The sequence below is a fragment of the Panthera onca genome, chromosome Y (assembly GCF_046562875.1).
Source record: "Panthera onca isolate mPanOnc1 chromosome Y, mPanOnc1 haplotype 2, whole genome shotgun sequence".
NCBI lineage: Eukaryota > Metazoa > Chordata > Mammalia > Carnivora > Felidae > Panthera > Panthera onca.
In genome coordinates this window covers 19,544,257-19,568,940 of record NC_138358.1, presented here as the reverse complement: position 1 = coordinate 19,568,940, position 24,684 = coordinate 19,544,257, and the positions used below count along the sequence as shown (strand labels likewise).

At 42.5% G+C, this 24,684-nt stretch overlaps 1 protein-coding gene across 8 annotated transcripts in view; it reads left to right on the top strand.

The window, feature by feature from the left end:
- The window catches only part of LOC145714916 (putative gamma-taxilin 2), a 112,301-nt gene that overhangs the window by 299 nt on the left and 87,318 nt on the right, over positions 1–24,684 (top strand). For 7 of the 8 annotated variants that reach the window (XR_014137051.1, XR_014137052.1, XR_014137049.1 and 4 more), the window contains exons 2-3: positions 14,466–14,769; positions 16,840–16,931. Coding sequence is in view for 4 of the 8 variants with exons in the window: in XM_081794448.1 (XP_081650574.1) it covers positions 14,481–14,769; positions 16,840–16,931 (381 nt within the window). In the remaining 4 variants the exon portion in view is untranslated. Of the gene's footprint in view, positions 1–3,695; positions 3,956–14,465; positions 14,770–16,839; positions 16,932–24,684 lie in introns of those variants that run through there. The other variant, XM_081794446.1, reaches the window with a different exon arrangement.

Below are 24,684 nucleotides of genomic sequence, written 5' to 3'. Positions count from 1 at the left end.
ATGACTGTGGGAGCGAGTGTGTGTTTTTACCTGTGTGTAGGACTAAATGGGGTGGGGAAGACCGCTAGGGCTTGGGGGCGCTTGGCTGAGAAGGAAGGGCAGGGGGCGCAGCCCTATCTGAAGGCCAGGTGCGGGTGAGCCAGGTGTGACAGCCACGTGCGAATGTCGCTGCGGGGGCCTTGGAGCCTGGTGATCTTGCTCCCAGTGCTCCCCGCGCTGGGCACCACAGTCGGGAGACGGGACTGAGGTCAGTAGCTAGCCCTGGGGCTTTGGTGGGTGCACAGAGTTGCTCTGGATGCGCCCTGGCAGAACTAGCGAGCTATTGCGTAGTTCGGTAATGGCGCGGAGGCGCTGGCTACGCTGCGTCTCCTTTTCCTGCTCTGCCTTTCCTTTCCGCCGCCACACAGGCTGGTCCGTTGCTGTGAAGTAGCTGGTATGGGCGCGTGGTTCCTGAACCTTGGCTCTTGGCATCGCCCGTTTGGCGACACGCGGGGGCAGCGATGCCGAGGTGATGCCAGAGGACTTCAGTCCGACACAATTGGGCAGGATCGTCGTGTAACAACTTGTCTTTCTAACTTACGTTTTTCTTCCTTTCTCTCTTTTTTTTCTGTGCTTTGAGTGGCTTACCCCTGCCTGGCCTTTGCTGTCTCAATGTGGGACACATTCTAGAAAATTTCCGTTATTTTACTTACGGCAAGGAGTTTTCACTCCCTGGATACAAAAAAGTGGAGACCTCCTTAAGAATGGGAGAATCCACTAGTTCTGCGATCGGTTTGTAGAATCGGGGAACGGTCACGCGACGCCTGCGGATGCGCTCCTTAACGGTATGCTGTTTTCGGTATGCTGTTTTCGCAGCCCTGTTGCCGAGAATTGCAGACGAGGGCTTTGGAAATCCCGTTTCTTTTCCCATCACTTGAACATGTGAAAACATTCACTCCTGTATGAAATCATGAAATAATATTTTTCTAACATGTTTAATGAATTTCAGAAGGTCAAGTTTATAATTGAGCAAAGTGTCAAGAACTAGCTTTTTGGGGTCTGTTTCCAATGTTAGGTATTTTCAGGTATCAGTACAATGGGTTGCTAACTTCTCAGGGTCCACCCGACCCCCCCCCCCCCCCCGACCCCAACTTCTCACTCTCCACACAAGAAAGATGTGCAGGAAAGATCCAGTATGTGCAGCACTGAAAGCGAAGTCGCAGATTCGAGCTAGAAATTCAAAATTGTCACTTTGTGTGGCAGTGATTTTAGAGATCCTTCCCCCCGGGAGAACTCTGATTAAAATTGTAACATAAGTTCTGCTTTATGCTCCTTCGGATGAGGATAGAAAGTGGTTGGATTAGGAACAGGGGTTTATTCAATTAGTGTTTTTAATGACCAGATTAGAAAGGTTAAGGTAATGACCCTTTGTGTTAATAGTTGGACATGAATAGTCTGAAAATGATAGCGTCTCAGCGGATTCATTTTTGTCTACCAACTGTACAGTTCTCTGCTTATGCTTTTCTGGGCATTTTTCTAGTTTTGATTTCTCATTTAACTGGGATTGAAACGTTAACAAGATAAGGTATTCATTTTGAATTTCTTTTCTTTCTTTTCTTTTTCTTTCTTTTCTCTTTCTTTCCTTTCTTTCTTTTCTTTTCTTTTCTTTTCTTTTCTTTTCTTTTCTTTTCTTTTCTTTCTTTTCTTTCTTTTCTTTCTTTTCATTTCAAGTTGGGTGAATATCTGCTATCTGCAGAAGTCACTTTTAGGTACATTCTTTAATTTTTAAACTTTCTCACTGACTTGGGAAAAAAAATACTTCTCAAGGTAAACCTCTTTTCCTCTTTTTTCCCCTATATTTTCAGGAAGCAGAAATAATGTGTAATTATTCGGTTATTTTTTAAATTTGGGGCAGTTAAAACACAAGTGACTCCCTTGTTCCTCTGTTGAGACGATGGCTTTGATTGGGTTCTGTTATTACACAATTACCTGTTTTTCCCTTGTTGTGTTTATCAGTGCTTATATATTTTGGGGTTCTGTTGGATGTATGTAAAGTTGTAATTGTTAATTTTTGTGGATTGACATTTTTGTCAAAATATGATGCTTTTGCCTTTTGTAACAATTTTTGCCTGAAAGCCGATTCTCATTTTAGCATTGCCCCTCTACCTTTCCTTTAGTTACTGTTTTTATGAAGTATCCTTTCCCCATGCTTTCATTTTCATACTGTTTGTGTCCTTGTATCTGAGTCTATTGTAGAAGACGGTTAGTTGGACTCTTCATTTTTAAAATCCATGTGTCGTACTTGGCCCCTTAATTAGAGAGTTTACTCCATTTACATTGAACGTAATTACTAACCGGGATGAATTTACTTCTGCTAACTATTTATTTATTTATTTATTTATTTATTTATTTATTTCTGCGTTTTATTATTTATTTATTTATTTATTTATTTATTTATTTATTTCTGCTATTTTTTGTTTGGTATGAGTCTTTTTTCCTTCTGTTACTGCCTTCTTCTGTGTTTGTGTTTTTTTGTAGTGTAGAATTTTTTTTCCTCATTTCTTTTTGTGTATATTGGTTAGTTTTATAGTTGTTTTCTGGGTATTACAATTGGCCCCTTCAGTTTATAACGAATGAATTTGACTTACTACCAAGTTTGTTTCAGTAGTATACTGAAAGTCTGTTCATATACAGTTTTGCCATCTTCTTTGTTGTATTGTCTTAGATTACATCTTTATAGATGAAACATTTTTATTTTTGTTTGTAGTTTGTCTTTTAATCACCTAGGGGAAAAAAGAAGTTAAGAACAAAAATACAGTAATACTGGCTTTTGTGTTTATCTTATGTAGGTACCTTTAGTAGTTTATTGTTTTGTATGGCTTTGAGTTGATGTGTACTATCCTTTCATTTCTGTCTCATTTTCAAATGTCTCAAATCTGATCTTCATTTTCATTTTTTGTAGTGTGGGTCTGGTAATAAAGTATTCTCTCCTTCTCTTTTGCTTTGAATTTATTATCTCATTTACTTTTATTGAAGTGTGGTTGATGTACAATATTATATTATTTTCAGGCATACAGCATACTGATTCAGCATATTAATACATTATGAAATGATCGACAAACACAATTGCTCCACTTACCATTTGTCACCACCCCCCCAGCTTTTGTTTGTCTGGAGATGTTTAATGCCCTCTTCTGTTTTGAAGGACAGACTTTGAATTTATCGTATCTTAAGTTTGTTGAGCTCCTTGTATGTGTAGATTAATAGTTTTTATCAGATAAGAGAAATTTTTTCACTTCTTATTGTCTCTTAGTGGCTGTTATTTTCTTCAAATATTTTTTTCTGCTCTTCTGTATTCAGTTCCTCTTTAACTCCCATCATGTGTGTGCTGGTATGCCTACAGGTCTCTTAAGCATGTTGATTCTTTTCATTCTTCTTTCTCACACTTTTTCGTACGGTTTCTCACACTGTACCATTTCAGTTGACCTGACTTCCAGTGTACTGATTTTACTGCCTGCTAAAAACTCTGCTGTTGAATCTCTTTTTCATGAGTTTTTCATTTCAGTTACTGTACTTTTTGGGTCTGGAATTTCTGTTTGTGGTTCTTTTTCTGACTTTTATTTACTGATGCTGTTATTTTGTACATACATTGTTTTCCCGATTTAGCACTTTGTCCATATAAATTTTATTTTATTTTTTTTATGTTTATTTTTGAGAGAGAGAGAGAGAGAGGGAGAGAGAGAGAGAGAGAGACAGACAGACCATGAGCAGGGCAGAGGCAGAGAGAAGGAGACTCAGAATCTGAAGCAGGCTCCAGACACCGAGGAGTCAGCCCAGAACCTGACGCGGGGCTTGAACCCATGACCTGAGTTCATGACCTGAGCTGAAGCTGGCCGCTCGACTGACTGAGCCACCCAAGCACCCCACACATTTTATTATTTTTAAAACGTTCTCAGTAACATATTTACACCAGCAGGTAATTCAAAACATGCATGTAATTAGTTCAACACCAAGGTTTCCTAAGGGACATTTTCTCTTACTTTGTTTTATTCCTGTGATTTGCCCATAGTTCCGTGTTTCTTTGCACACACTATAATTTTTTGTTGGCAACTAAGTGTGGCGAATGTTACTATCAAACAAAAGCAAATTCTGATTTGGTAAGAAGACACCTTATTTAAAGAGACCGGTGCAATATGGAGAACATTCTGATTGTAGAAATCTGAAAGTATCTCAGTCAGAGAGTGGCTTTTCTTTTATTGGGAGGGTAAGCAAGATTAGTAAAAACTTTTTCAGGGGAAATGAGCAAGCAAAGAAAGTGAGCATGTGGCATGATGGGCTGTGTGTCTCAGCTCTTACTTGGGGTGACTTCTTAATAGGGGGAATAATCTGTATTTTAGTGCTTACTCATGGGTAAGCCTGAAATTAGGGGTGTGTGGAACGGAAAGAAGGCTGACTAAACTTTGGTCAAGAGAAGGCAGTGAGTAAGAAATGCGCAGTTGTGAGTACTGAACTGTGGATACCAGAATCTTTCCCCCACTAGCTAGGGTTCTTGCTGCTTGTGATAGATTATAGTTGTTTGTTCAGTTAACTTTTTATGGTTTCTTTATGGAGAGCTGTTTTGCAAAAATAATATATACTTTGTATGGTCTTGGAAGTCATCTGTTTTAGATAATGATATGAAAGATACTTCCTTGAAAGCTGGGAGTGACAAAAACAAAAACCAAACTCAGTCTTTACAAGTGGGTTTCATTTAGGGAACTCCGTTAACGCTTGGCTAGGCCATTTAAAACTTGCCTTAGCGCATACTTCCTCCTTGAACACAGCAAGATGTAAAACCTTAGGATCTTTAAGGTCTTTTCTGAGCATATCCTGCTCTTACATATGTCTGGGCTTCTGGATTCTCTGGTATACCTGGGGGCTTTTCAAAGCTCTGTTCCGTCTATCTTTCTTCTCCAACCTTCTCATTTTTAGGTTGTTTGCCTTACCTGTTATTCTTAGCCCAGAATGGTGGCTGTGGCTGTTACTACAGCTTTGGCACTCGGAGGCTATACCAGCCCAAGGGAGTTCGTTTTGAGAGTAGCAGAATAAAGGCTCCTTTGGAGCCACTGTATGGGTCAAAACCCATCATCAGTGCTCTTAAGAACAAGGTTTCTATTAGCCACTCTGCCACCGGCAGACGACACCAGGAATGCTAGCCGCTTTCAAGCTGTGGTTAGTGTATGTTAGGCAGGTAATTATAAAGTCACTCTGTCCTCTTACAGATATGCAGTAGCTGCTTTCTTCATTTAGCCCTCCCCTGGTGGGTGTGTTGATTATATTCCAGACTTCTAAGGAAAAAAAAAAAAAAAAAAAAAAGGGAATTTGGACAGTTTTGGGGAGCTTAATCATTGCCTTAGTGTAGGAATGGTTTTATGGAAAACCTGCCTCATTATTTTCAGTCATGTCCCTCCCTCTTGCATAAGCTTAATTTTGTAAGGTGGTGGTATCCAGATAACACACTTAGTTAATTTTTTTTTTTTTTTAACTTGGTTAGGTGAAATAGCTCCTAATGAATTATCTATAGTTAGCATACAATTGTGATTGTCTCGAGTTATCTGTAGACTATCTAGAATTGATACATAATCGTATAATTGACAGTGCAAATGACAGACCTTGCTTCAGGGACGCTTGTTGTTTATGTAAAGTAGAGTTTAAAGTAATGTCCCAAATAAATTCCTTTTCCTCCTTTTTCTTCTTACCTCTCCTTTTCCCCATGGTCCCAATATGATTATAAGTACCTTTCAGATAATCAAATGGGTGTGACTGTATTTAAAACATCTAAAGCATATACCAATTTAACGTTAGTATTCAGCAGCATTAAAGAGAGTAGATACAGATACTAGGTGACCTTTAGTATCCATTCAGACCCAGAGATTATACTTTTGTGGTTTTATCCATGTCCTAGTTGAATTTATGTTGGTAGTTACGACCGTGTAAATTCTGCTCTTTGATGGAAAAGATTTACCAGATAACCAATGTGGTCTCCCTGTGCTACCACAATACTTTTGTTAATGTTTATGGTCTTGGGAATTGATTTTAATTCTGTTTCCAGAATGCCCCTCCCGTCTTCCCACTTTCCACCGCTTAACCTGCTGTAAGCAATATTTACTTGTTATGATGACATTTTTTTCTACTTCTGTAAGGTAGACTGGTGTGGTGGGGAATAAGAGCTTCTAGAATTTATGCCATAGAACATCATGTCTTCTTTAAGAAATGTTGTTGTGTTAACATGTGGTAAGAGAAAAAAATTTCTGAAACCTGTGGGTATATTATCCTGCAGAAGGAACTCCCCACTTATGATTAAGTAGTGTGCTGAGATGGGGAGATTGTTCTGGATTATTTGGGTAGGTGGGCTCGGTGTAAACACAAGCATCCTTATAATAGGAAAACAGGAGTGTGAGACTCAGAGAAGGAGATGTGGGCAGGTATCAGAGAGAGATCTGAGGAATCTGCTGCAGACTTTGAAGGTGGAGAAAGGAGTGGTCTCTAGAACTTGGAAAAGGTGTGAAAACAATCTCCTTGAGAGCCTCGAGAAGGAGGCCTGAGAGCTTCTGATCTTCATAACTGTAAGATGATAAATGTGAATTTTTAATGCATTAGGTTGATAGTAACTTGTTAACAACAGTAATAAGAAGCTAACATAGCATGCATCTTACAGAATTCCTCATTCACAAATTATTACAGTAGTTCCGCAGTGGGCCAGCAGTTTATATTCATCATAGCAAATTTTCTCACAACTCTATAAGGTAGGTACTGTCCATCCAGTTTACAGATGAGGTAACAAGTGTTTAGCTCTCACCATGGCTGCACAGGATGTGGTAAGTGCTATGTTAAAATATCGGGCTCTTTTGGCTCTAAGACCATTATCTGTTCCATATGTCTCATGCTCTCTCTTATTAGCACAGTCCTCAGTTGTTAAGGGTACAAAGGGCAAAGCCTTCTTGCTGAGTGTGAGCAAATGTTGGTGGCAAGTAAATGAGTAATAGTTTTACTAAATGAAAATAAATGTAATTAAGGGTGGGATGTGATTAGGAAGTGTCAGAAATCTCGTGAGATCTAGAGACCAGGTGGATTGTGAACCGTCTAGGCTTCATACCTGTGGTTTCACTCATTTGAGCCCCACCTGGACGTTAGATACAGATTTGGAGGTATGGGTGCACTGGAATTCTCGGAAAAAGCACCTCAAAGTGTAACTTAGGTAAATTACAGGTTGACCATTGTTTGAAGTGTGAAGTAGAGAGACCCATTCATTGTAAGTTCTGTTGAAGAAAGTCCACAATTGTGTGTTAACAAATGCTAAAGTGGTCTGGGACAGTAGGACAAATAAAAAAAGCATTGATGTTTCAAAATGGCATGATGATTGGTCCACATGGAGCTGGAGAAAGGTGGCTTCAGAAAATTGGGACACAGATGATGCACTTGGCTAACCCATAAGAGTAGAGGACCATCTTATATTTTAGGACTCTCTGGCTTTAAAGATGCTAGTTGTGTGACTCAACCCCTGCCACTCTGCAAAATAGGTCAGGTCCAAGCATATTTCAGTGGACGTTAAAATCTTTGGATTCCTGATTATTTGGCTGCCGATATCAATGTAGATTTGTACCTGTATCTCTCAGAGTACAAATAGTCATTGAATTATATATAGTTAGAGCTAGAAGTGGTTTTTAGCTCATCGTAGTTTTATAGACAAAACAGCCACAGGTATGAAATCTGAAATATATAACCCTCTGTGATTGTTTTAAAAGGCAAAGTACTTAGTCTAATATATACTGTCATTTTAGAATTCGTCTATAAGGAGTCTACTAGTATGTATACTACTAGCATGGAGATTATAAAACTAGAAACTCTGTACGACCCTTTTCATAACAGACCGTTTGCCAAACTATTTTGGTCAATTTTGGCTTCTTCAGTGCTGCAGAAAATTAGATTTCTTCATCCCTATATTTAGCACTTATATTTCTTCTCCCAGATGCTTTGCCTGCCAGCAGGAAGTATTTGTAGTAACTCCTACGAAGTTATTTTGTCCATGTATTATTGCCTACCAGAGCTCAATTACCACTTTCAGAAGAACTTACTCTTCAGAATGTGATAGGTCATAATGATAATGCATTTTTATTTGTCCATATCTTTGGTTCTTGTACACGGACAGACTTCTTAAAATTGCTCATCACCGAGACTGTTCATTATACCTGCCTGGAAAGGATTTCTGAGTATTGAATGAGGGGTTATACCACTGTTCCAGATGGTTTAATCAGAGCAGTGAAGAGCAAGGGGAAATGCTTAGGATTCACTTTTCCTCACCTCCTATTTGGATTATCCTGGCTTGGTAATGCCAGTCACTTAAAAAATAAATATAACTTACTTACAAGTTACAGTTGACCAAGAAGGAAGTGGTTGGTCCTGTTGTCCCACGTAGTGCCAGGGCATTTTCCCTAAAATTGGATTTGCCAGATCATTTGTAAGGTACAAATTCTTCTTAGATTATGTTTTTATTCCTGCCATCTTCTTGTGTGTGTCCTTATTTACACCTGAGGGCGGCAGTTCTTCATTTCTTCGGCCTAAGAAGTTATCTAAATATTACTTAATTTTATTTTTAAAACTCCTTAAAAAGCACCAAGGACTCCAGTTTGGAGTCTACAGTGCTACCAAAAAATTTTAATGGGTCCTGTGAAAACCCAATGCTGTATTACATGGTTCAGATGGATCCTATACCTTTCAGTCATCTCGTAATGCATTGTCATGTGGTCACTGACGTACATTCTTCTTCCAAATGTTGTTATCCAATATTAGGCAATCATACTTGCTGATATCATTATCCCTCTCAGCAGAAAAGCCATTATGTACTGGGAAGCTGCTGGAGTCATGGTGACCGACTGAAATTATCCAAAATTCTGATTTGCGTTTGAAAGTTTGAAGTCTTCCCATTGCGACAAATTCTGTTGTTTATCCTGACGGGCTTATTTCATTCATTTTCTAGAAAATATCGGGCAGATACCCAAATCTGAAAAATCATGGTAACTAGAAACTGTGGAGGGCCAGAGATTTTACTTTACTTGCAAACTGATAACTTGGCAGTATTTTATGAATACGGGGAGAAACCTCGAGACAAAAGAAGAGTTTTTTACAATTGCATTTACCTGAGGGCCCGCATGCACGCACCTGTCTCCTGAGCCTGGTGGTGTAAAGAGAAGCAGATGATGTTTGCATTTCAGAAGAGTAATGCTAGGTTTAGGGGATCTGACTCGTTAATAATGGGCAGTGTGGTGGGAGGAACAGTGCCTGCTCAAGGACGCCCATGTCTTCAGCAGGACTCATGAATGACCTCATTGTCCAAAGGGACTTGGCAAAGATGCGGCGGCATAGATGAGGATATTGAGGGAGTCTTCGGATGGGCCCAGTGAAACTGCTAGGATCCTTGCAAAGGAAAGACGGGGAGAGGAGTCGGTGGTGAGGTGGCGGGGGTGGGGGGAGGGGGGCGGGAGGAGGCATTATGTATGAGGCTTAACTTGCTATTACTGGCTTTGAACATGCAAAAAAGGGCCACGAGCCAAAGAACACAGGTAGCCCCCAGAAAAGACAAGGGAATGGATTCTCCCACAGAGCCTCAAGAAGGGATATAAGATAATAAATGAGCCACTGAGTTTGTGGCCCTTTGTTACAGCAGCAACTGGAAACATAGGCAGTAAGCAAATCTGCCCATTGCTTTAGAAGTCAATGCCATTCTTATTTTTTTCCCCCAGGGCATCCTTGAAAAGATAGTCTGAAACAAAGACAGGAGGTGTGTCGTGTCTCTGCCCACAAGAGAGGCAGAAACACTGTCATAGGCTCTGGTGAATCTTCTGTTGGGTGCCCATTGGCCACACTTGTTCAGTCTGACCAGCATAGCCCAGGACCAGATTTTTCCAGTCTGTCTCATAGGATACTATCAACAGGACTCCAAGCATGAGGAAGAGCCCAAGTGGCAGGATTAACTTCGACCCTGCCCTGCTGTAACTGGCTGAGGAAGTCTCACAGACCGTCAGAAAGCCAGATGGCTTTCTTCCGTGGGGCCCGGTGTTGACCTTTCCACTGGCCTGAGGCATGGCAAGATACACTCACAAGTGGTCCGCAAGAAAGAGGTCTAGGGCAATTTTGTCATCATTAATAACTCTGGCCAGGGAGTTGAGACTCCCTTGAAGCCATTCGTTGATCATTTCAACTAAATTTGTGGACAGATTTCAGACTGCCTTTGGTTCGTGAATGACTTCCATTGTGGGGATAAAACTACCTGCGCTGTGGGCATAAACCCACCTACGTGTGGAGTTAGTTGTTCTCGGGTGGGTTCCTGCAAGGAACCAAAGCTAGCGTCATTTTGGAGAGCACTTCACAGTTGTCTGAGGGCTACATGAGTACTAGTGGTATTTAAACACTTCAACACTTGATGATCTGTTATGACTTAAACACTTGGTGATCCATTATGACCACCGCTAAGACAGACGACGCTTGAGGGACACAAATTAGTGCACAACTTCCATGAAAGACGAGGCACACATGGTACCTTTGGAAAGAAAGTGTTGTTTATGATTTTGGAGCTTCCCAGGGAGGACTTCAATCAGTGTCCCCAAGTGGCACAAGTTCAGAGTGCTTGACAGCATAACTCCCTAGAGAGCCGGTGAGTCTTAGAGTTTGCAGGTAAGTAATTGAATTATATCCCCTTTTTGAATGGCCTGCCTGAGGCCAGTCCATGCAGTTTGTCCTTCTGTCCATGACATCGGGAGGGTGGCATTTTTCTGCCCCTGGAATGAGCTGGTGATGCCTAAGAGGAATGAAGGCAGGGCAGACACTCAGTGAGGTACACATGTATTTTATTTGGGAGGTGCAGGTTCGGGGACATCCCCTGCTAGCTACATCCATTTAAATTGCAGTCAAATTGTCATGAGCTGTCTGGCTGGAAGGCACATTCAGCAGTGTGTCCAGTCCAAGGAGCTCTTCCTTCCCCCCCACCCCCAGCACCCCTTCGCCTAACCCGTTCCTGCCTCAGTGCGTACATTTTGGTAACTGCCGCAAAAATATCTCCGGTATTTCCAGGAGATACATCTTTACCTTTTGTCCGGTCATCCCCTACTTGTGGCAGTCCTTTTGTCCAGAAAGGTTAGGTACTTCAGGGCTGAGGTAAGTTGTATAAACGGCACAGAGATGCATTCTCTCCTCTTTGACCGGTGTGGACTATCACCCTAGGGATATCCCTTGGGCATTGTACTCAACAATGTACGCCATCATCCTTGTGATCTAGGACCATGTCAGTCCCACAAGAGACTCCAGGTAGCTGATGCAACGTTTGAGTCCTCTAGGCCCCATTTGGTACCTGGAGGGTGTTCCCCCTGGGTGACTCGGTTTTACTGTCGGGGGAATGAGGCAAGCATCAGCCCAAGAATGCTATGGTCAGGATTCTTTGAATTTCTTCTGCCGCATTGGCCCCGATGATGATTACCCGGGAGGAGACAGAGGGGATGATCCCTTTCTGGGGGCAGCTGCATTCACTGGCCCAACTCGCATTTCCAAGGTGTGTAGATAAGGACAAGGTGGGGAGGTAATATTAGGAACCCAGCATGGAGCCCATTGTGGGGCTTGCACTCATGACCCTGAGATGAAGAAGACCTGCGCTGAGACCAGGAAGTTGGAGGCTTAACTGACTGAGCTACCCAGGCACCTGTTGGGAATCTTGTTGAGATGGCTTTTGAGGGGCAGTCCTAACTCCCAGTAATACTACGTGCCTATGGATGATGGGGGAACGTGGGTGGTACAAGGGGTACCTGGACTGTCGCTGCATTCTTAGTGGGTCTTTGATAAGAGGTGTGCCACTGTCAGATCACAGGTCATCTGTAGGAGGTGATCACAGGATCGATTAGGGCAAGGGCTTCGTTGCTGTGGTGAGAGTCAGCTGATCAGAGTGGAGTGGCAACCCCACAACCTGAAAAGGAGGTAGCCGTGGGGTACCCGAGACCAGTAGCCCTGGCAATAGTTCAAAGGTCAGCGGTACTCAAACTTCCAGCAGGAGGTACACTCAGTGCCCTGTGTGCTGTGGCCTTCCCAATCTGGAGACAACTGGGTCAACTCTCAGCCTGTGTCACAAGCCTAGCATACAGTGGTAACGTCTGCATCAGAAACAGAATGTTTTACTTTGTGCCCAGTCTACGATGGTGGTGTACATGTTGCCATGATCCGTGCAGTCAGTGAGCGTAATTCAGCCTGTAGCAAAGGCGGCAGTCCGGGTGGTGCAGGCTTGATCCGCAGCTTGCTTTCACTCTCACCATGGGCATCTACGTGAATAACCCAGATGATTCATTTAGTGGGTTTGATTGATTTCCCCATTTCGTGGTGCTAAAGAGGAGGTCCTTAATCTACCAGTCTGTCTTTTTTTTCTAAGTTGAAGACCAAGTAGTGAGCCGTAACAAGTCTTACCGGGGAGAGATAAGGTATAGGCCAGAGCAGCAGAGCAGCAGGAGTTACCTTGAATTCACTCCGCCTAACGCAGCAGCCATGTCCATTCTTGGTTCTTCATAATTTGTGCTGAGGCAAAACAGCGAGCACAGCCAGCTGCGGCCATTCGGCTTCATTGTAACCAGGTCACCGGGTAAACTGGAGATTTGGAGAGGAAACCGGAATTTGGAGAGCCCCTCTGAATCCCACTGGCCCAGTGGCTTTGCTTCAGGCAACAGACCTCCAGAATGACAGCGAACACTTCTTTGTGTAAAGTAGAGGTGGGACTTGGCTAAGTCCTCGAGTCGGCCATTTCAGTTTGTTACATGAAACCTGTTGGGCTTTTCCTACATTGTTAGTCTTAAAAACTGAGTTCACCCACCCCGAAAGGAGAATATCAGGCCAGAGGGTCAGGAGAGCATCTTGGAATAAGTCTTCAGCGTTTGCAGGAGCCCAGGGACAAGATAATTGGTGCTTTTCCAAAGGATGCACCGGGTATGTGAGGTAGGCTTGCCCATTGCTTGCCTTATCACAGAGACTTGTAACATAAAGGAGTCATTAGGATTTGTGGACGCCAAAAGCACTTATTTGTGGGTTTCCCAAATGACAGAATCCCCACGGGCAGCATATTACACTTTATATCCGATGTATACATGTATTTGTGGAGTAATCTGAAGCATACATTCAGAATTAGGGCAGCGCAGTAACAGTACATTGAATAAGCCCATGGCTGATTGTCTCACTTCCTTGATCTGTGAAGTGTGCCCCAAATGCCATCGGTGGAACAGACTCAGATGGGGGCAGTGACTTCAGTAGCTGTTTCCAAACAGAGACATAAAAGTTTGAGTCCCTCTGTTGTCCACGGTACACCAGCATGCTGGGATGCATGCGTATGGCCTTTGGCTTCCATTGGGGGATGGGGAATCCTTACTCCCGACCCTAGCCATCCTCCTCCTTAAGGTGGCTAAAGTCAGGGTACACAGGAAGAAATCAGAGGACGTGAAGAGGGAGAGGGTGGCCCCACATCAGTACACAAGACATGTTTCCACTTGCTTTTGAACGGCGTAGGCAGGCTGTTGATAACTTTGCTTTCACACGTTAGCTCTCACTTCTACATGAAGGCCAGACGGATGCCAGAACTTTTGAAAAGCCTATATCATCATCTCATTTCCCAGTTTCTCTCTCCTCTAGCTTTTCTCTCTCTCTCGCTTCCTTTTTCCTGATTGTTGTTCCATACACCCAGCCGCTGAAGTCAATACTTGTGGCTGGGATGTTTGTATCCAGAGCATCCTGGGAAGCTACCTCAGTCTTGGGACAGCTCTCCCCAAAGTAAAACAGAGGCAAACCTACGTACACGGTTCTCAGAGACCTGCCAGAAAGGGTTGACTGGGACCACGATCCTTTGAAAATAATGTCTGCGTTGTTCCCTCTGGCACTAAGAGTGTGGGCTGCCGCCTCCATGGTCACTGTTGACGTAGGGTATAGGGAATGGTTGGTGGGAAGTTTAAAATCCCACAGTGCTCTCTCCTGCTGCAAGACAGCTGCTTTTTCATTCGCTCAGCCTTCCGTTTGGGTTATAAGTTTTATTTTGTGTTTGTGTTGTAAGTTTTGAGAAGGTCCCAGAGTTCTGCAGAAGTTGATTCTGGTGGTTTCTGCCAGCATGTTACTTGCTGGGGGGACAGAGCCTCGGGGTTTTCTATTCTACCATTATGGTCGTCCTTCCCAACTCTTTGCCTCCTTTGATTCTAACTGGCATTGCTATTTTGCAAACAACTGTGAAAGGAGGGGGGAAAAAAACTGTGAAATGATGATGGGCCCACTGATTGTACCACATACGAAAAGTACACAGTATGTTTAGACATGAGCAATGTAGGATGGAAAACTGTATTCTTATGCACTGCATAGTTCCCCTTCCTTCACTACAATTGATTTAGCCCCTTCCATGGCCCTTTTTAAAATTTCTTTTTCCCCCTCTTCATTCTTTCTAGCTTGTGAGTGGCACGATGGATGAATCTAGAATTTGCAGGCTAGGCGTAAAAGCAGATAGGTTGTGTGACTCTCAGTCGAACGATACTCTTCAGCACCAAGACTCAAATTGTGCTGGCGCAAGTAGCAGGCATTCCTTGCAAGAGGATGAAGACAGTAACTTTATAAGAAAGAACAGGAATTTGGTGAACCCAGTGTACTGCACGCAAGAGTCAAGAATGGAGCCTCCTGGGCCAGATGGTGGAAGAGATCCTTCTGATGATCAGCAAGATGCACAGTGCAACAGGAACAAAGGAAAAACCTTAGGTAATAATTTCTGCTCAGTGCTTGGACATTTTCACATGCTACTCATTTTACCTAGCCTTTCTGCAGCACAGGTAATGACAGAACATAGTCTGTTTTAAGTCTGTCTTAAGATGTGGTTAGGTGAAAACACACCTCTGTGTTCTTGGAACAGGTTGGCAGTTATAATCAGGATGAGAATATGACGAGGTAGGAAGCCTGGTCATAGGAATCACATTATTTCTCTGCAAATAATCAAGAATTGTTTTTTGGGGGAAAAAGTTTGTGGCCTTTGGGCAGCAGTGCTGTTGTTTTGCCCCGTATTTAACCCTTTAAATGAATGGAGTGGAGTGGAGTGGCAATCTGACCAGTAATTACTGCGAGACCTCTGTATGTGCTCAGTTTATTTAAAAGACTCTTCACTAAAATTTGGAAAACGGTATATGTTTTCTGTGGCTTAGAAGGCAGGCTCACAAGAATGCTTTTCAGGGTGTGCTTTCTCCCTCCTGCTCTGTTAGTTTGACAGGTTAGGGCTTAGAATGTGGTATGTTACATTTGAGGAATAAAGTCTAAAACGCCTACTTGGCCTTACGGGTTGCTTCTCAATTTTTAAAATTCCTACTGTACGTAACGTTTACGTGGTTTGATTTGCATGAGTTCTGTACCTGCCTGTAACTTGGAATTTTTAAAAATCCGCTTTTGAGCACCCTGTAGGACTTTAACATTACAGGAATATGAGAAGGATTTAAAATTCCTCGCCAACAAGACAGCTGTCTTCAGAACCCATCACTCCGCCAATGTGTGTAAATTATAGCTTCAGGTTAAAATTGTTAAATAGTTTTAGATGGTTACAGTTTAAAACCTTCATAAAATTAGAGTTTACATGGACGGTTACTTCTTACACATTCGGTAATTGTATTCCCTCTGTATTTGTCCTTGAACAGACTGAGAAATGGTTTCACTACGGAAATTGTGTGTGCTGTCATAGCAGAGTATTTTTTGAAGTCAGCCTGTTCCTCCTCCTCTTTCCCATGCATAGTTGTTTGTAAAATATTAAAGTTATTTAACTTAAGTTATTAAATTTAAGACAACTATTAAAGTTGTCTTCAGATTTTTAAAATGAAACGTCCTACATACAAGAGGGAACAATTCAGAAAATAAAAAGGTACCTACCCGCAGGGTACAGAATGAGGCGTATCACTTAGTTTGAAGCACCCTTTGCTTGCCCCCACTTACCTCAGCTACCGCTTCTCCCTGGCACAGTTATTCTTCTCTGTTAAAAAAAAAAATTTTTTTTTAACGTTTATTTATTTTTGACAGAGAGAGAGAGAGACAGAGCATGAGCAGGGGAGGGGCAGAGAGAGAGGGAGACACAGAATCCCAAGCAGGCTCCAGGCTCTGAGCTGTCAGCACAGAGCCCGACGCGGGGCTCGAACTCACGGACCGCGAGATCATGACCTGAGCCGAAGTCAGACGCTCAACCGACTGAGCCACCCAGGCGCCCCATCCCTGGCACAGTTATTAAAGTATCCTTGTAAAACTCCCCAAGGAAAGAGCTATTTTTTTTTTTTTTTCACTTCTTTTTCTTGGCCCTAATCTTGATTAGCACCCAGAGTATCCTTGGTAAATCACCAGGAAACAGTCATTAAGTCACATTGGTCACTGGAAAAGGTGTGTGTCCCTGTGGATTATGTGCGCTTTAGGTAGTCTTAAACTTCCTTGAATACTTGTAGTTGGCTAGCAGAAAGCTTTTGAAGACATTCCTACCCTTTGTGGAATGTCTTAATTTGGAACCAGTGGCTAAGTTAGAGTACTTACACTTTCATTCAGTGGTGTTCTTACAGTGTCAGTGCCAAATAGCTGACCACTAGTAGTGTTAGTTATTAAGTGAAGCGATGTGGGGCAGGGAGGAGGCTGACCCCTTCTAATCAAGAATTTGAAAATAGTTTCACTGATTTACTGGTGAGCCTGTATCTAATGTCCCCTTAAATCATAATCTGGATAGCTGAACATAATTTTTATGTAGAATTGACAGATTGGATTAATTTTATCCTTCTGGTACTTTTTTTTCCTCCATTCCTTTTGGACCATCAGGAAAAGAAGTGTTACTATTGATGCAAGCCTTAAACACTCTTTCAACTCCAGAGGAGAAGCTGGCAGCTCTCTGTAAGACATATGCTGATCTTGTGAGTATTAAGGGTGCAAAGCCCGTATAAAATATAACGAAAGGTGCATGTGCCTGATAAGCTTATGAGATGTGATTTTGATATGGTTTTAAATGTAAAGTTGTTTTTCATTACAAAATTGAGGGTAAGAATCTAATTCCTTGAGACTTAGGTTGATTGTATGGCCTCATTTTATGGTATGCTTAGATACAGCATTTTACTAGTCTCTGGGATGTGGAATAGCTTTCCTAAAACTCAGTCAGCTCTGGCATTCCTAGGTCAGCATTTCCCTCATACGTTTAGATGCCTGACAGTTGTGAGGATATGATTTTCTATATGTAGATTAAGAAATTGTAGAACCTGAAACACGGTTAGATTCAAAAGTGTTTAACCATTTGACTGAAGCTGAGTGTTGTGAAGTAGTGTAGTAAAACAGTACTATTTCTCAGGAAAATATTTCCTTAGCATCCACTATATGCCAGGCACTGTATTTTTATTTTTATTGTTATTTTTTTAATTTTCTATTTTTATTGCATCTTCCAAAGAAACTGACTTGTATAAAGAGTTTGTTCTGGTCTGTGGCCCATGTTATTTCAAGTAGCATTCACCTTGGGTATATGGAAACATTCTCAACAAGGAAACCCTGCCATCAGTTTAAAAGTGAAGAATGCAGGGGGGCGCGGGGGGGCGGCGGTGCACCTGGGTGGCTCAGTCGGTTGGGCGTCTGACTTCAGCTCAGGTCATGATCTCACGGTCCGTGGGTTCGAGCCCCGCGTCGGGCTCTGTGCTGACAGCTCAGAGCCTGGAGACTGCCTTGGGTTCTATGTCTCCCCCTCCCTCTGTCCCTCCCATGCTCGTGCTCTGTCTCTGTCTCTGTCTGTTTCTCACTAATACATACATGTTAAAAAAAAAAAAAAGTTAAAAAAAAGTGAAGAATGGGATAGGACATTTTGAAGAATCGTGGCAGGAATGTTTTAGAAGTGTTGGTTCCAAGGTAAATGCGGCAATTCTCGTGGGTTGTGAAGTGTCTATGTGAATTACCAGTGATGAATTTTGTCCATTCACATCTGTTTGAAAGCATCTGCTCTGTAGCACACACGTTACTCTTTTCTGAATAACTGACTCTAAGTATAGAGCTGGAACAGTTGTACTTACTACCGCTCCAAGTGGCACAAGTATACCCCACTTAGCAACCTGGCACCTTCTGAAAATTGTGGAGAAGCAGGAATGGCCTAGAGCGTCTCTGAATGGCCTACACACGGTCCAGATGCAAAGATGGCAGCAATCAGAGTTGTTGGGGATTGCCACGTCAGGAAAGGCAAGAGCTACACATCTGCTCTGGGAAACAGCCAGATGGAAGCTTCTGCTTCTGGTCCTACAGAACTGCATATATTTGTGTATTTTAAAATGTGTTACCTGGGGCTGTACTCCAATTAGTACAGATCTCAGTGCTCACTGAGATCCGCCTACATTGGGACCCCAACAGGTCTTGGCACACTGAACATGTGTGTTTATGAAGGGTAAAATAGGCCATTGACAATCCTGAAGGTTTGAGAGACAACCAAGACCTAGGGCATTGCTGAACTCCGCGGTTCCTCTTACCCAAGGCATCCCCTCAAAACTGGGAGGGGTGACTGCCTCAACTGTTGCATAGAAACAGACACAGGGAGTCCGGAAAAATGAAGAAAGAGTGGAGTGTGTTCCAACAGAAACACCAAGATACAACCTCGGGAAAACAAACAAACAAACAAACAAACAAACAAAGCCTTAATGAAACAGAACAGGTAATTTCTCTGTTAAGTGTCCCAAGTGGTGGTCATGAAGGTGCTCACCAAACCTGAGAGAAGAATGGATGAGAACAGTGAGCGCTTTAACAAAGAGATCGAAAATACAAAAGAAAAGAAAAAAGAAAAAAAGCCAAAGAGAAGTGGTCGAGCAGTGGAATACAATTAACTGAACTGAAAAATACACCAGAGAGTTTCAACAGCAGACCAAGTGAGGTAGAAGAAAGGGTCGGTAAACTTTTTGGCAAAAGCAGTGGAGCTCACCATCAGAGAGCAAAGAGAAAATGGGAAAAAAGTGAAGATAGCTAAAGGGACTTACAGGACAACATCAAGTGGAGAACCAAGTGAGAAAGAGGAAGAAAATTTACTTAAAAAATAGCTGAAAACCCCCCCTAACCCGGGGAAGGAAACAGACCTTGAGATCCAGGAAGCACAGACCTTGAGATTCAGGAAGCACAGTTCCAAATATTATGAACCCAAAGACATCCACACTGAGACACACTGTACTTAAAACGTTAAAAGTTGAAGACAAAGATTATTATAAAGCAGCAAGGGAACAAAACCAAAACCAAAACCAAACCAACCCAATTTACATACAAGGGAACCCTGTTAGCCTATCAGCAGGTATTTCAGCAGAAACTCTGCAGGCCAGAGTCAGTGACATGATATACTCAAAGCTCTGAAAGGAAACAAACAGAACACTTGTGACTAACTAAGAATACCCACCAGGCTAACGCTGTTATTCAGAAGTGAAGGAGAGGTAAAGGATATCCTGGAGACGTGAAATCTAAAACTGTAAAAGGAAGTCCTTCAGACTGAAAAGAAAGGACACCAATCAGCAACACAACGTGGAAGTGTAAATCATACTGCTCACGGTGAAAGGCTATAAAGGCAGGGGCTTCATCACTTCAAACCTCGTTTGAAAGTTAAAAGGGAAAAGTGGTAAAACTAACCATAACTACAATAATCACGGAGAGAACACACACGATAGAAGGTTTTTTTTTTGAATGTGCCATAACATCCCGAAACATGAGCAAAGAATTAAAATGTAGAGCTTTAGAATGCATCCTAACTTAAGTTGTTACAACACAAAATAGACACACACACACACACGCGCACACACACACGCGCGCACACACACACACACACACACACGATGTCATGCGGGAGCCTCTTGGTAATCACAAGACAAAAATCTGTGGTAGATAACCAAAAGACGTTGAGAAAGGAATGTAAGCATACCACTTAAGAAACTCCTCAAACCCCAGAGAGCTGGACAAGAGGAAAAGAAACAGAGTAACTGCAAAACAGCCGGCAGCGAGTACAGACCTATCCATGACTACTCCAAGTGTAAAAGGACTAAATTGTGTAATCAAAAAAACATAGTGATTGAATGGACTTGGAAAACAACAGTCATCTATATGCTGCCTGTGAGAGAATGACTTACGATGGAAGGATGCACACAGACCACAAGTGAAGGTATGGGAAAAGACATCCCATGCTTATGAAAACCAGAACAAAGCTGGGGTACCTATGGTCACATCAGACAAAATAACCTGACAAATAAAAACTGTGTAAGAACAAAGAAGGGCATATCATAATGAAAAATCCGTCAGTCCAGCAGAGGACCTAACATGTTTATATATCTATGGACCCAACATAGGAGCGCCCACATAGAGAACACAAACATTAACAGACCTAAAGGGAGAAATAGATACGTATACAATGACAGTAGGGGGCTTTCACACCCTATTTACATCGATGGACCAATCATCCAGACAGAAAATCAGTAAGGGAATATTGACCTTAAACAACACAATAGAACAGGCAGACTTAAAAGCTATATACAGAACATTGCATCCCAAAGCAACAGAACACACCTTCTTTCAAGTGCTCAAGGAACTTTCTCCACAATAGATCCCATTAGGCCACAGCCTTGCCAATATTTGTTGTTTTCTGTTTGTGTAATAAGAGCCATCGTAATGGTTGTGAGACGGTGTCTTACTCGGTGGTTTTGTTTGCTTTCTGTAATGATTAGTGATAGTGTGCATCTCTTATGTGCTTATTGGCGATGTGTTGGTCAGCTCTGGAGACATGTCTATTCAGGTCTTTTGCCCATCTTTAAATTGGGTTGTTATTTTGTTCTTGTGCTTTAGGAACTGCCTATAAGTTGTGGATGTTAATATCTTATGATACGTAATTTCACCATACTTTCTTCTGTTCTGTCACTTGCCTTTTCACTCCCTTAATGGTATTCTCTGATGCACAACATATTCAATTTTCATGAAGTCAAGCTATTTTTTTTTTCCCTTTCTGTGCTTTTGGCGTCAGTCCAAGAATCCCTGTCAACTACAATGGCATGAAGCATTTCCCCAAGTTTTCTTCTAAGACATTTACAGGTTTAGGTCTGACATGTAAATCGGGATCCATTTTTTTTTCCACCAAGAGACATTTGGGATATAGGTTTTAAGATTTTTCCAAATACTTGCCCCTTGGTTTTCTCTTTCTTTTCTTCTCTTTGCTTGGCTTGGCTTGGCTTGGCTTGGCTTGGCTTGGCTTGGCTTGGCTTTTCTTCTCTTTTCTCTTCTTTTTTTTTTTTCTTCTTTCATTTTTTTCTTTTCTCTCTCTCTCCCCTTCCTTCCTCCCTCCCTCCCTCCTCCCTCCCTCCCTCCTCCCTCCTTCCCTTCTTTCTTTCTTCCCTCCCTGCCTGCCTCCCTCCCTCCCTCCCTCCCTCCCTCCCTCCCTCCTTCCCTACCCCTGTCCCTCCCTCTGTCCCTCCCTCCCTCCCTCCCTCCCTCCCTCCCTTCCTCCCTTCCTTCCAGTCCTCCTCCGTTCCTTCTTTCCTTGCTTCCTTCTCTCTCCCTTCTTTCATTTCTGCCTTGCTTCCTTTTATCTTTGTTTCCATCTTTCTTCCCTTCCCTTCTCTCCCCTCCCCTCCCCTCCTGTCCCCTACCTCCGCCCTGTCCACTCCCCTCCCCTACCTTTCCTTCCCTTCTTTCTCCCATGGCTTCCCTTCTTTCCTCCCTCCCTTCTTTCTCTCTCTTCTTTCTTTCCTTCCTCCCTCCCTCCCGTCTTCCCTCCCTCCCTCCCTCCCTCCCTCCCTCCCTGCCTCCCTCCCTGCCTCCCTCCTTTCCTTCTTTCTTTCTCAAAATTTGTGTGTGGTTGCAACATGGGATTCAGGTGTACAACATAGCGAATTTGACACATTTATACATCAGGTTATGCTCACCACAAGTGTGCCAGGATAGCTCCATCTATCCCATTACATCGCTATTACAACATCACTAGCTCCATCTGTCCCATTACATCGCTGTTACATCATTGACTGTGCTCCGAATACTGTGCCTTTGATTCTTGAGACTGACTCGTTCCGTAACTGGAGGCCTGTATCTCCCACTCCCTTCCACCCATTTTGTCCATTCTGCCGCTTCCTCCCCTCTGGCAACCATCAGTTTCTTCTCTGTGTATGGGTCTGATTCTGCATTTTCTTTGCTTATTTCATTGTTTTATTTTTGATTCGCCTTAGGAGTGAAATCATTTCTATTTGCCTTTCTCAGTCTGACTTCTTGTCAGTTAGCAGTACACCCTCCAGGTCCCACCATGTTGTTGCAGATGGCACGATCTCTTCCTTTTCTGTAATTTTGCATTGTGCAGGTGCATGTTTTTCTTATCCATTTGTCTTAGGTTGCTCTCATAAACAGTGTGGCCAGAAACATCGGGGGACATGTATCTTTTCGGATTAAGGTTTCATTTTCTTTCTTTGGAGGTAAATACCTCCAAAAGGTCGTGGAATTACCAACTCACATGGTAATCCTGTTTTTAATGTGTTTGAGGAAGCTCCATACTCTTTCCAAAGAGTATGACTGTACCAGTTTGGATTCCCACCAGCACTGCAAGAGTGTTCTTTTCCTCCATGTTCTTACCAACACATGTCGTTTCTTATGTTTTGGATTTTAGCCTTTGGGACACGTATCAGCCCCTAATCTCGTTGTGTTGATTTTCACTTCCTTGAAGATGAGTGAGTTTGAACATCTTCTCATGTGTCTGTTGGCCATCTGCGTGTGTTTTTTGGGGAAAAAAGAACATCTGAACAAGCACTCTGCCCATTTTTGAATGCATAATTGCAGGGGGAGGGTTGGTGTTGAGTTGTGTCAGTTCTTAGCCCTTCTGATACCCTATGCCTTTTGGATGGAGCATTTAGTCCATTTGTATTCAAAATGATTGTCGAAAGATACGATTTTAGTGCCATCGTGTTAACGTGTAGAGTTGGTGTTTCAGGTGACCTGGTCCTTTGCCGTGTTTGTTGCTCAGGACTTTTATCTTCTTTTTTTAATCTCCCACTCAGGGGGTCCCCTTAACATTTTCTGCCTGGTAGTTTAGGGGTCACGAACTGCTTTGGTTTTTGTCTGTCTGGGAAAGTCTTTAACCCTCCTTCTATTCTGAGTGACAGCCTTGCTGGTGCTCGATAAAGAATTCCCGGTTGCACATTTTTCCCATTCGGCACCGTGAGTATTTCCTGTTTCTCTCCTCAGACCTGCCAGGTTTCTGAGGACAGGTCTGCTGCTAACTTCAAGCCTTGTAGGTTAAGGACCTTTTTCATCCCTAGCTGTTTTCAGAATTTGTTGTCTCTTTTTTTTAACTTTTATTTAAAGTCAAGTTACAGAGAGGGTCACAATGGATTCAGGCGTACAATTTAGTGATCCATCCCTTCTCTGTAACACCCAGGTGTACTCATCCCAACAAGTGTCCTCCTTAATGTCCATCACGCGTTTAGTCCATCCCCCGTGCTCCTCCCTCGAGTAATCCTTAGTTGCTTCTGTGTATTTAAGAGTCTCTTATGTGTCCCCCTTCTGTTTTTACCTTCTTTTTCCTTGCCTTCCACTACGTCCATCTGTTTTGTTTCTTGGATTCCACATATGAGTGAAGTTGTGTGGTATTTGTCTGTCTCTGACTGACTTATTTCGCTTAGCGTAATACACTCCACTTCCATCCACGTTGTTGGAAATGGCAGGATTTCATTCTTTCTGACTGCCAAGTAATATTCCACTGCGTAAATACGCTACCTCTTCTTTATCCATTCATCAGTCAAAAGACTGCTGGGCTCTTTCCCTAGATGGGCAGTTGTTGAGAGTGCTGCTGCTATAAACATTTGGGTGCATCTGCGCCTTCGAAACAGCATTTTTCAGGGTAATGCTGGCCTCATGGAATGAATTTGGAAGTTTTCCTTCCGTTCCTACTTTTTGGAACCGCTTTGAAAGAAGAGGTATTAACCCTTCTTTAACTGTTTGGTAGAATTCCTCTGGGAAGCCATCCGGCCCTGGAATGTTTTTGTTGTGAGAGCTTTGACTACGATTCAGTTTCCTTACTGGTTATGGGTCTGTTCAAATTGTCTATATCTTCGGTTTCAGTTTTGGTAGTTTACATGCTTCTAGGAGTCTGTCCATTTTTTCCAGATTGCCCAGTTTGTTGGCATATCACTGCTCATAATATTCTCTTATCATTGTTTGTATTTCTGAAGTACTGATGGTCATCTCTCTTATTTTTATTCCTGATTTTATTTTTTGAGTCCTTTCCTTTTTATTTTTTATTTTTGTCTAGGGTTTATTAGTTTTGTTAGTTCTTTGAGGGAACCAGCTCCTAGTTTCGTTGATCTGTTCTACTGGTCCGTTGATCAGTCGATGTCATTGATTTCTGCTCTAATCTGTATCATTTGCCTTCTTCCTCTGGTTTTGGGCTTTATTCACCGTTCTTTTTTCCAGCGCCTTCGGGGCCAAGTTTTGATTGTGTGTTTGGGGACTTTCTTGCTTCTCGAGATACGCCTGATTTGCGAACCTCTTAGGTCTGCCTTTGCTGCCTCCCAAAGGCTTTGGACTGCCGTGTTTTCATTTTCATTGGCTTCCCTGTATTTCTTTATCGTTTCGTAAATTTCTTGGTTAACCCATTTGTTCTTTAGTAGGATATTCTTTAACCTCCATCTTTCTGAGGGCTGT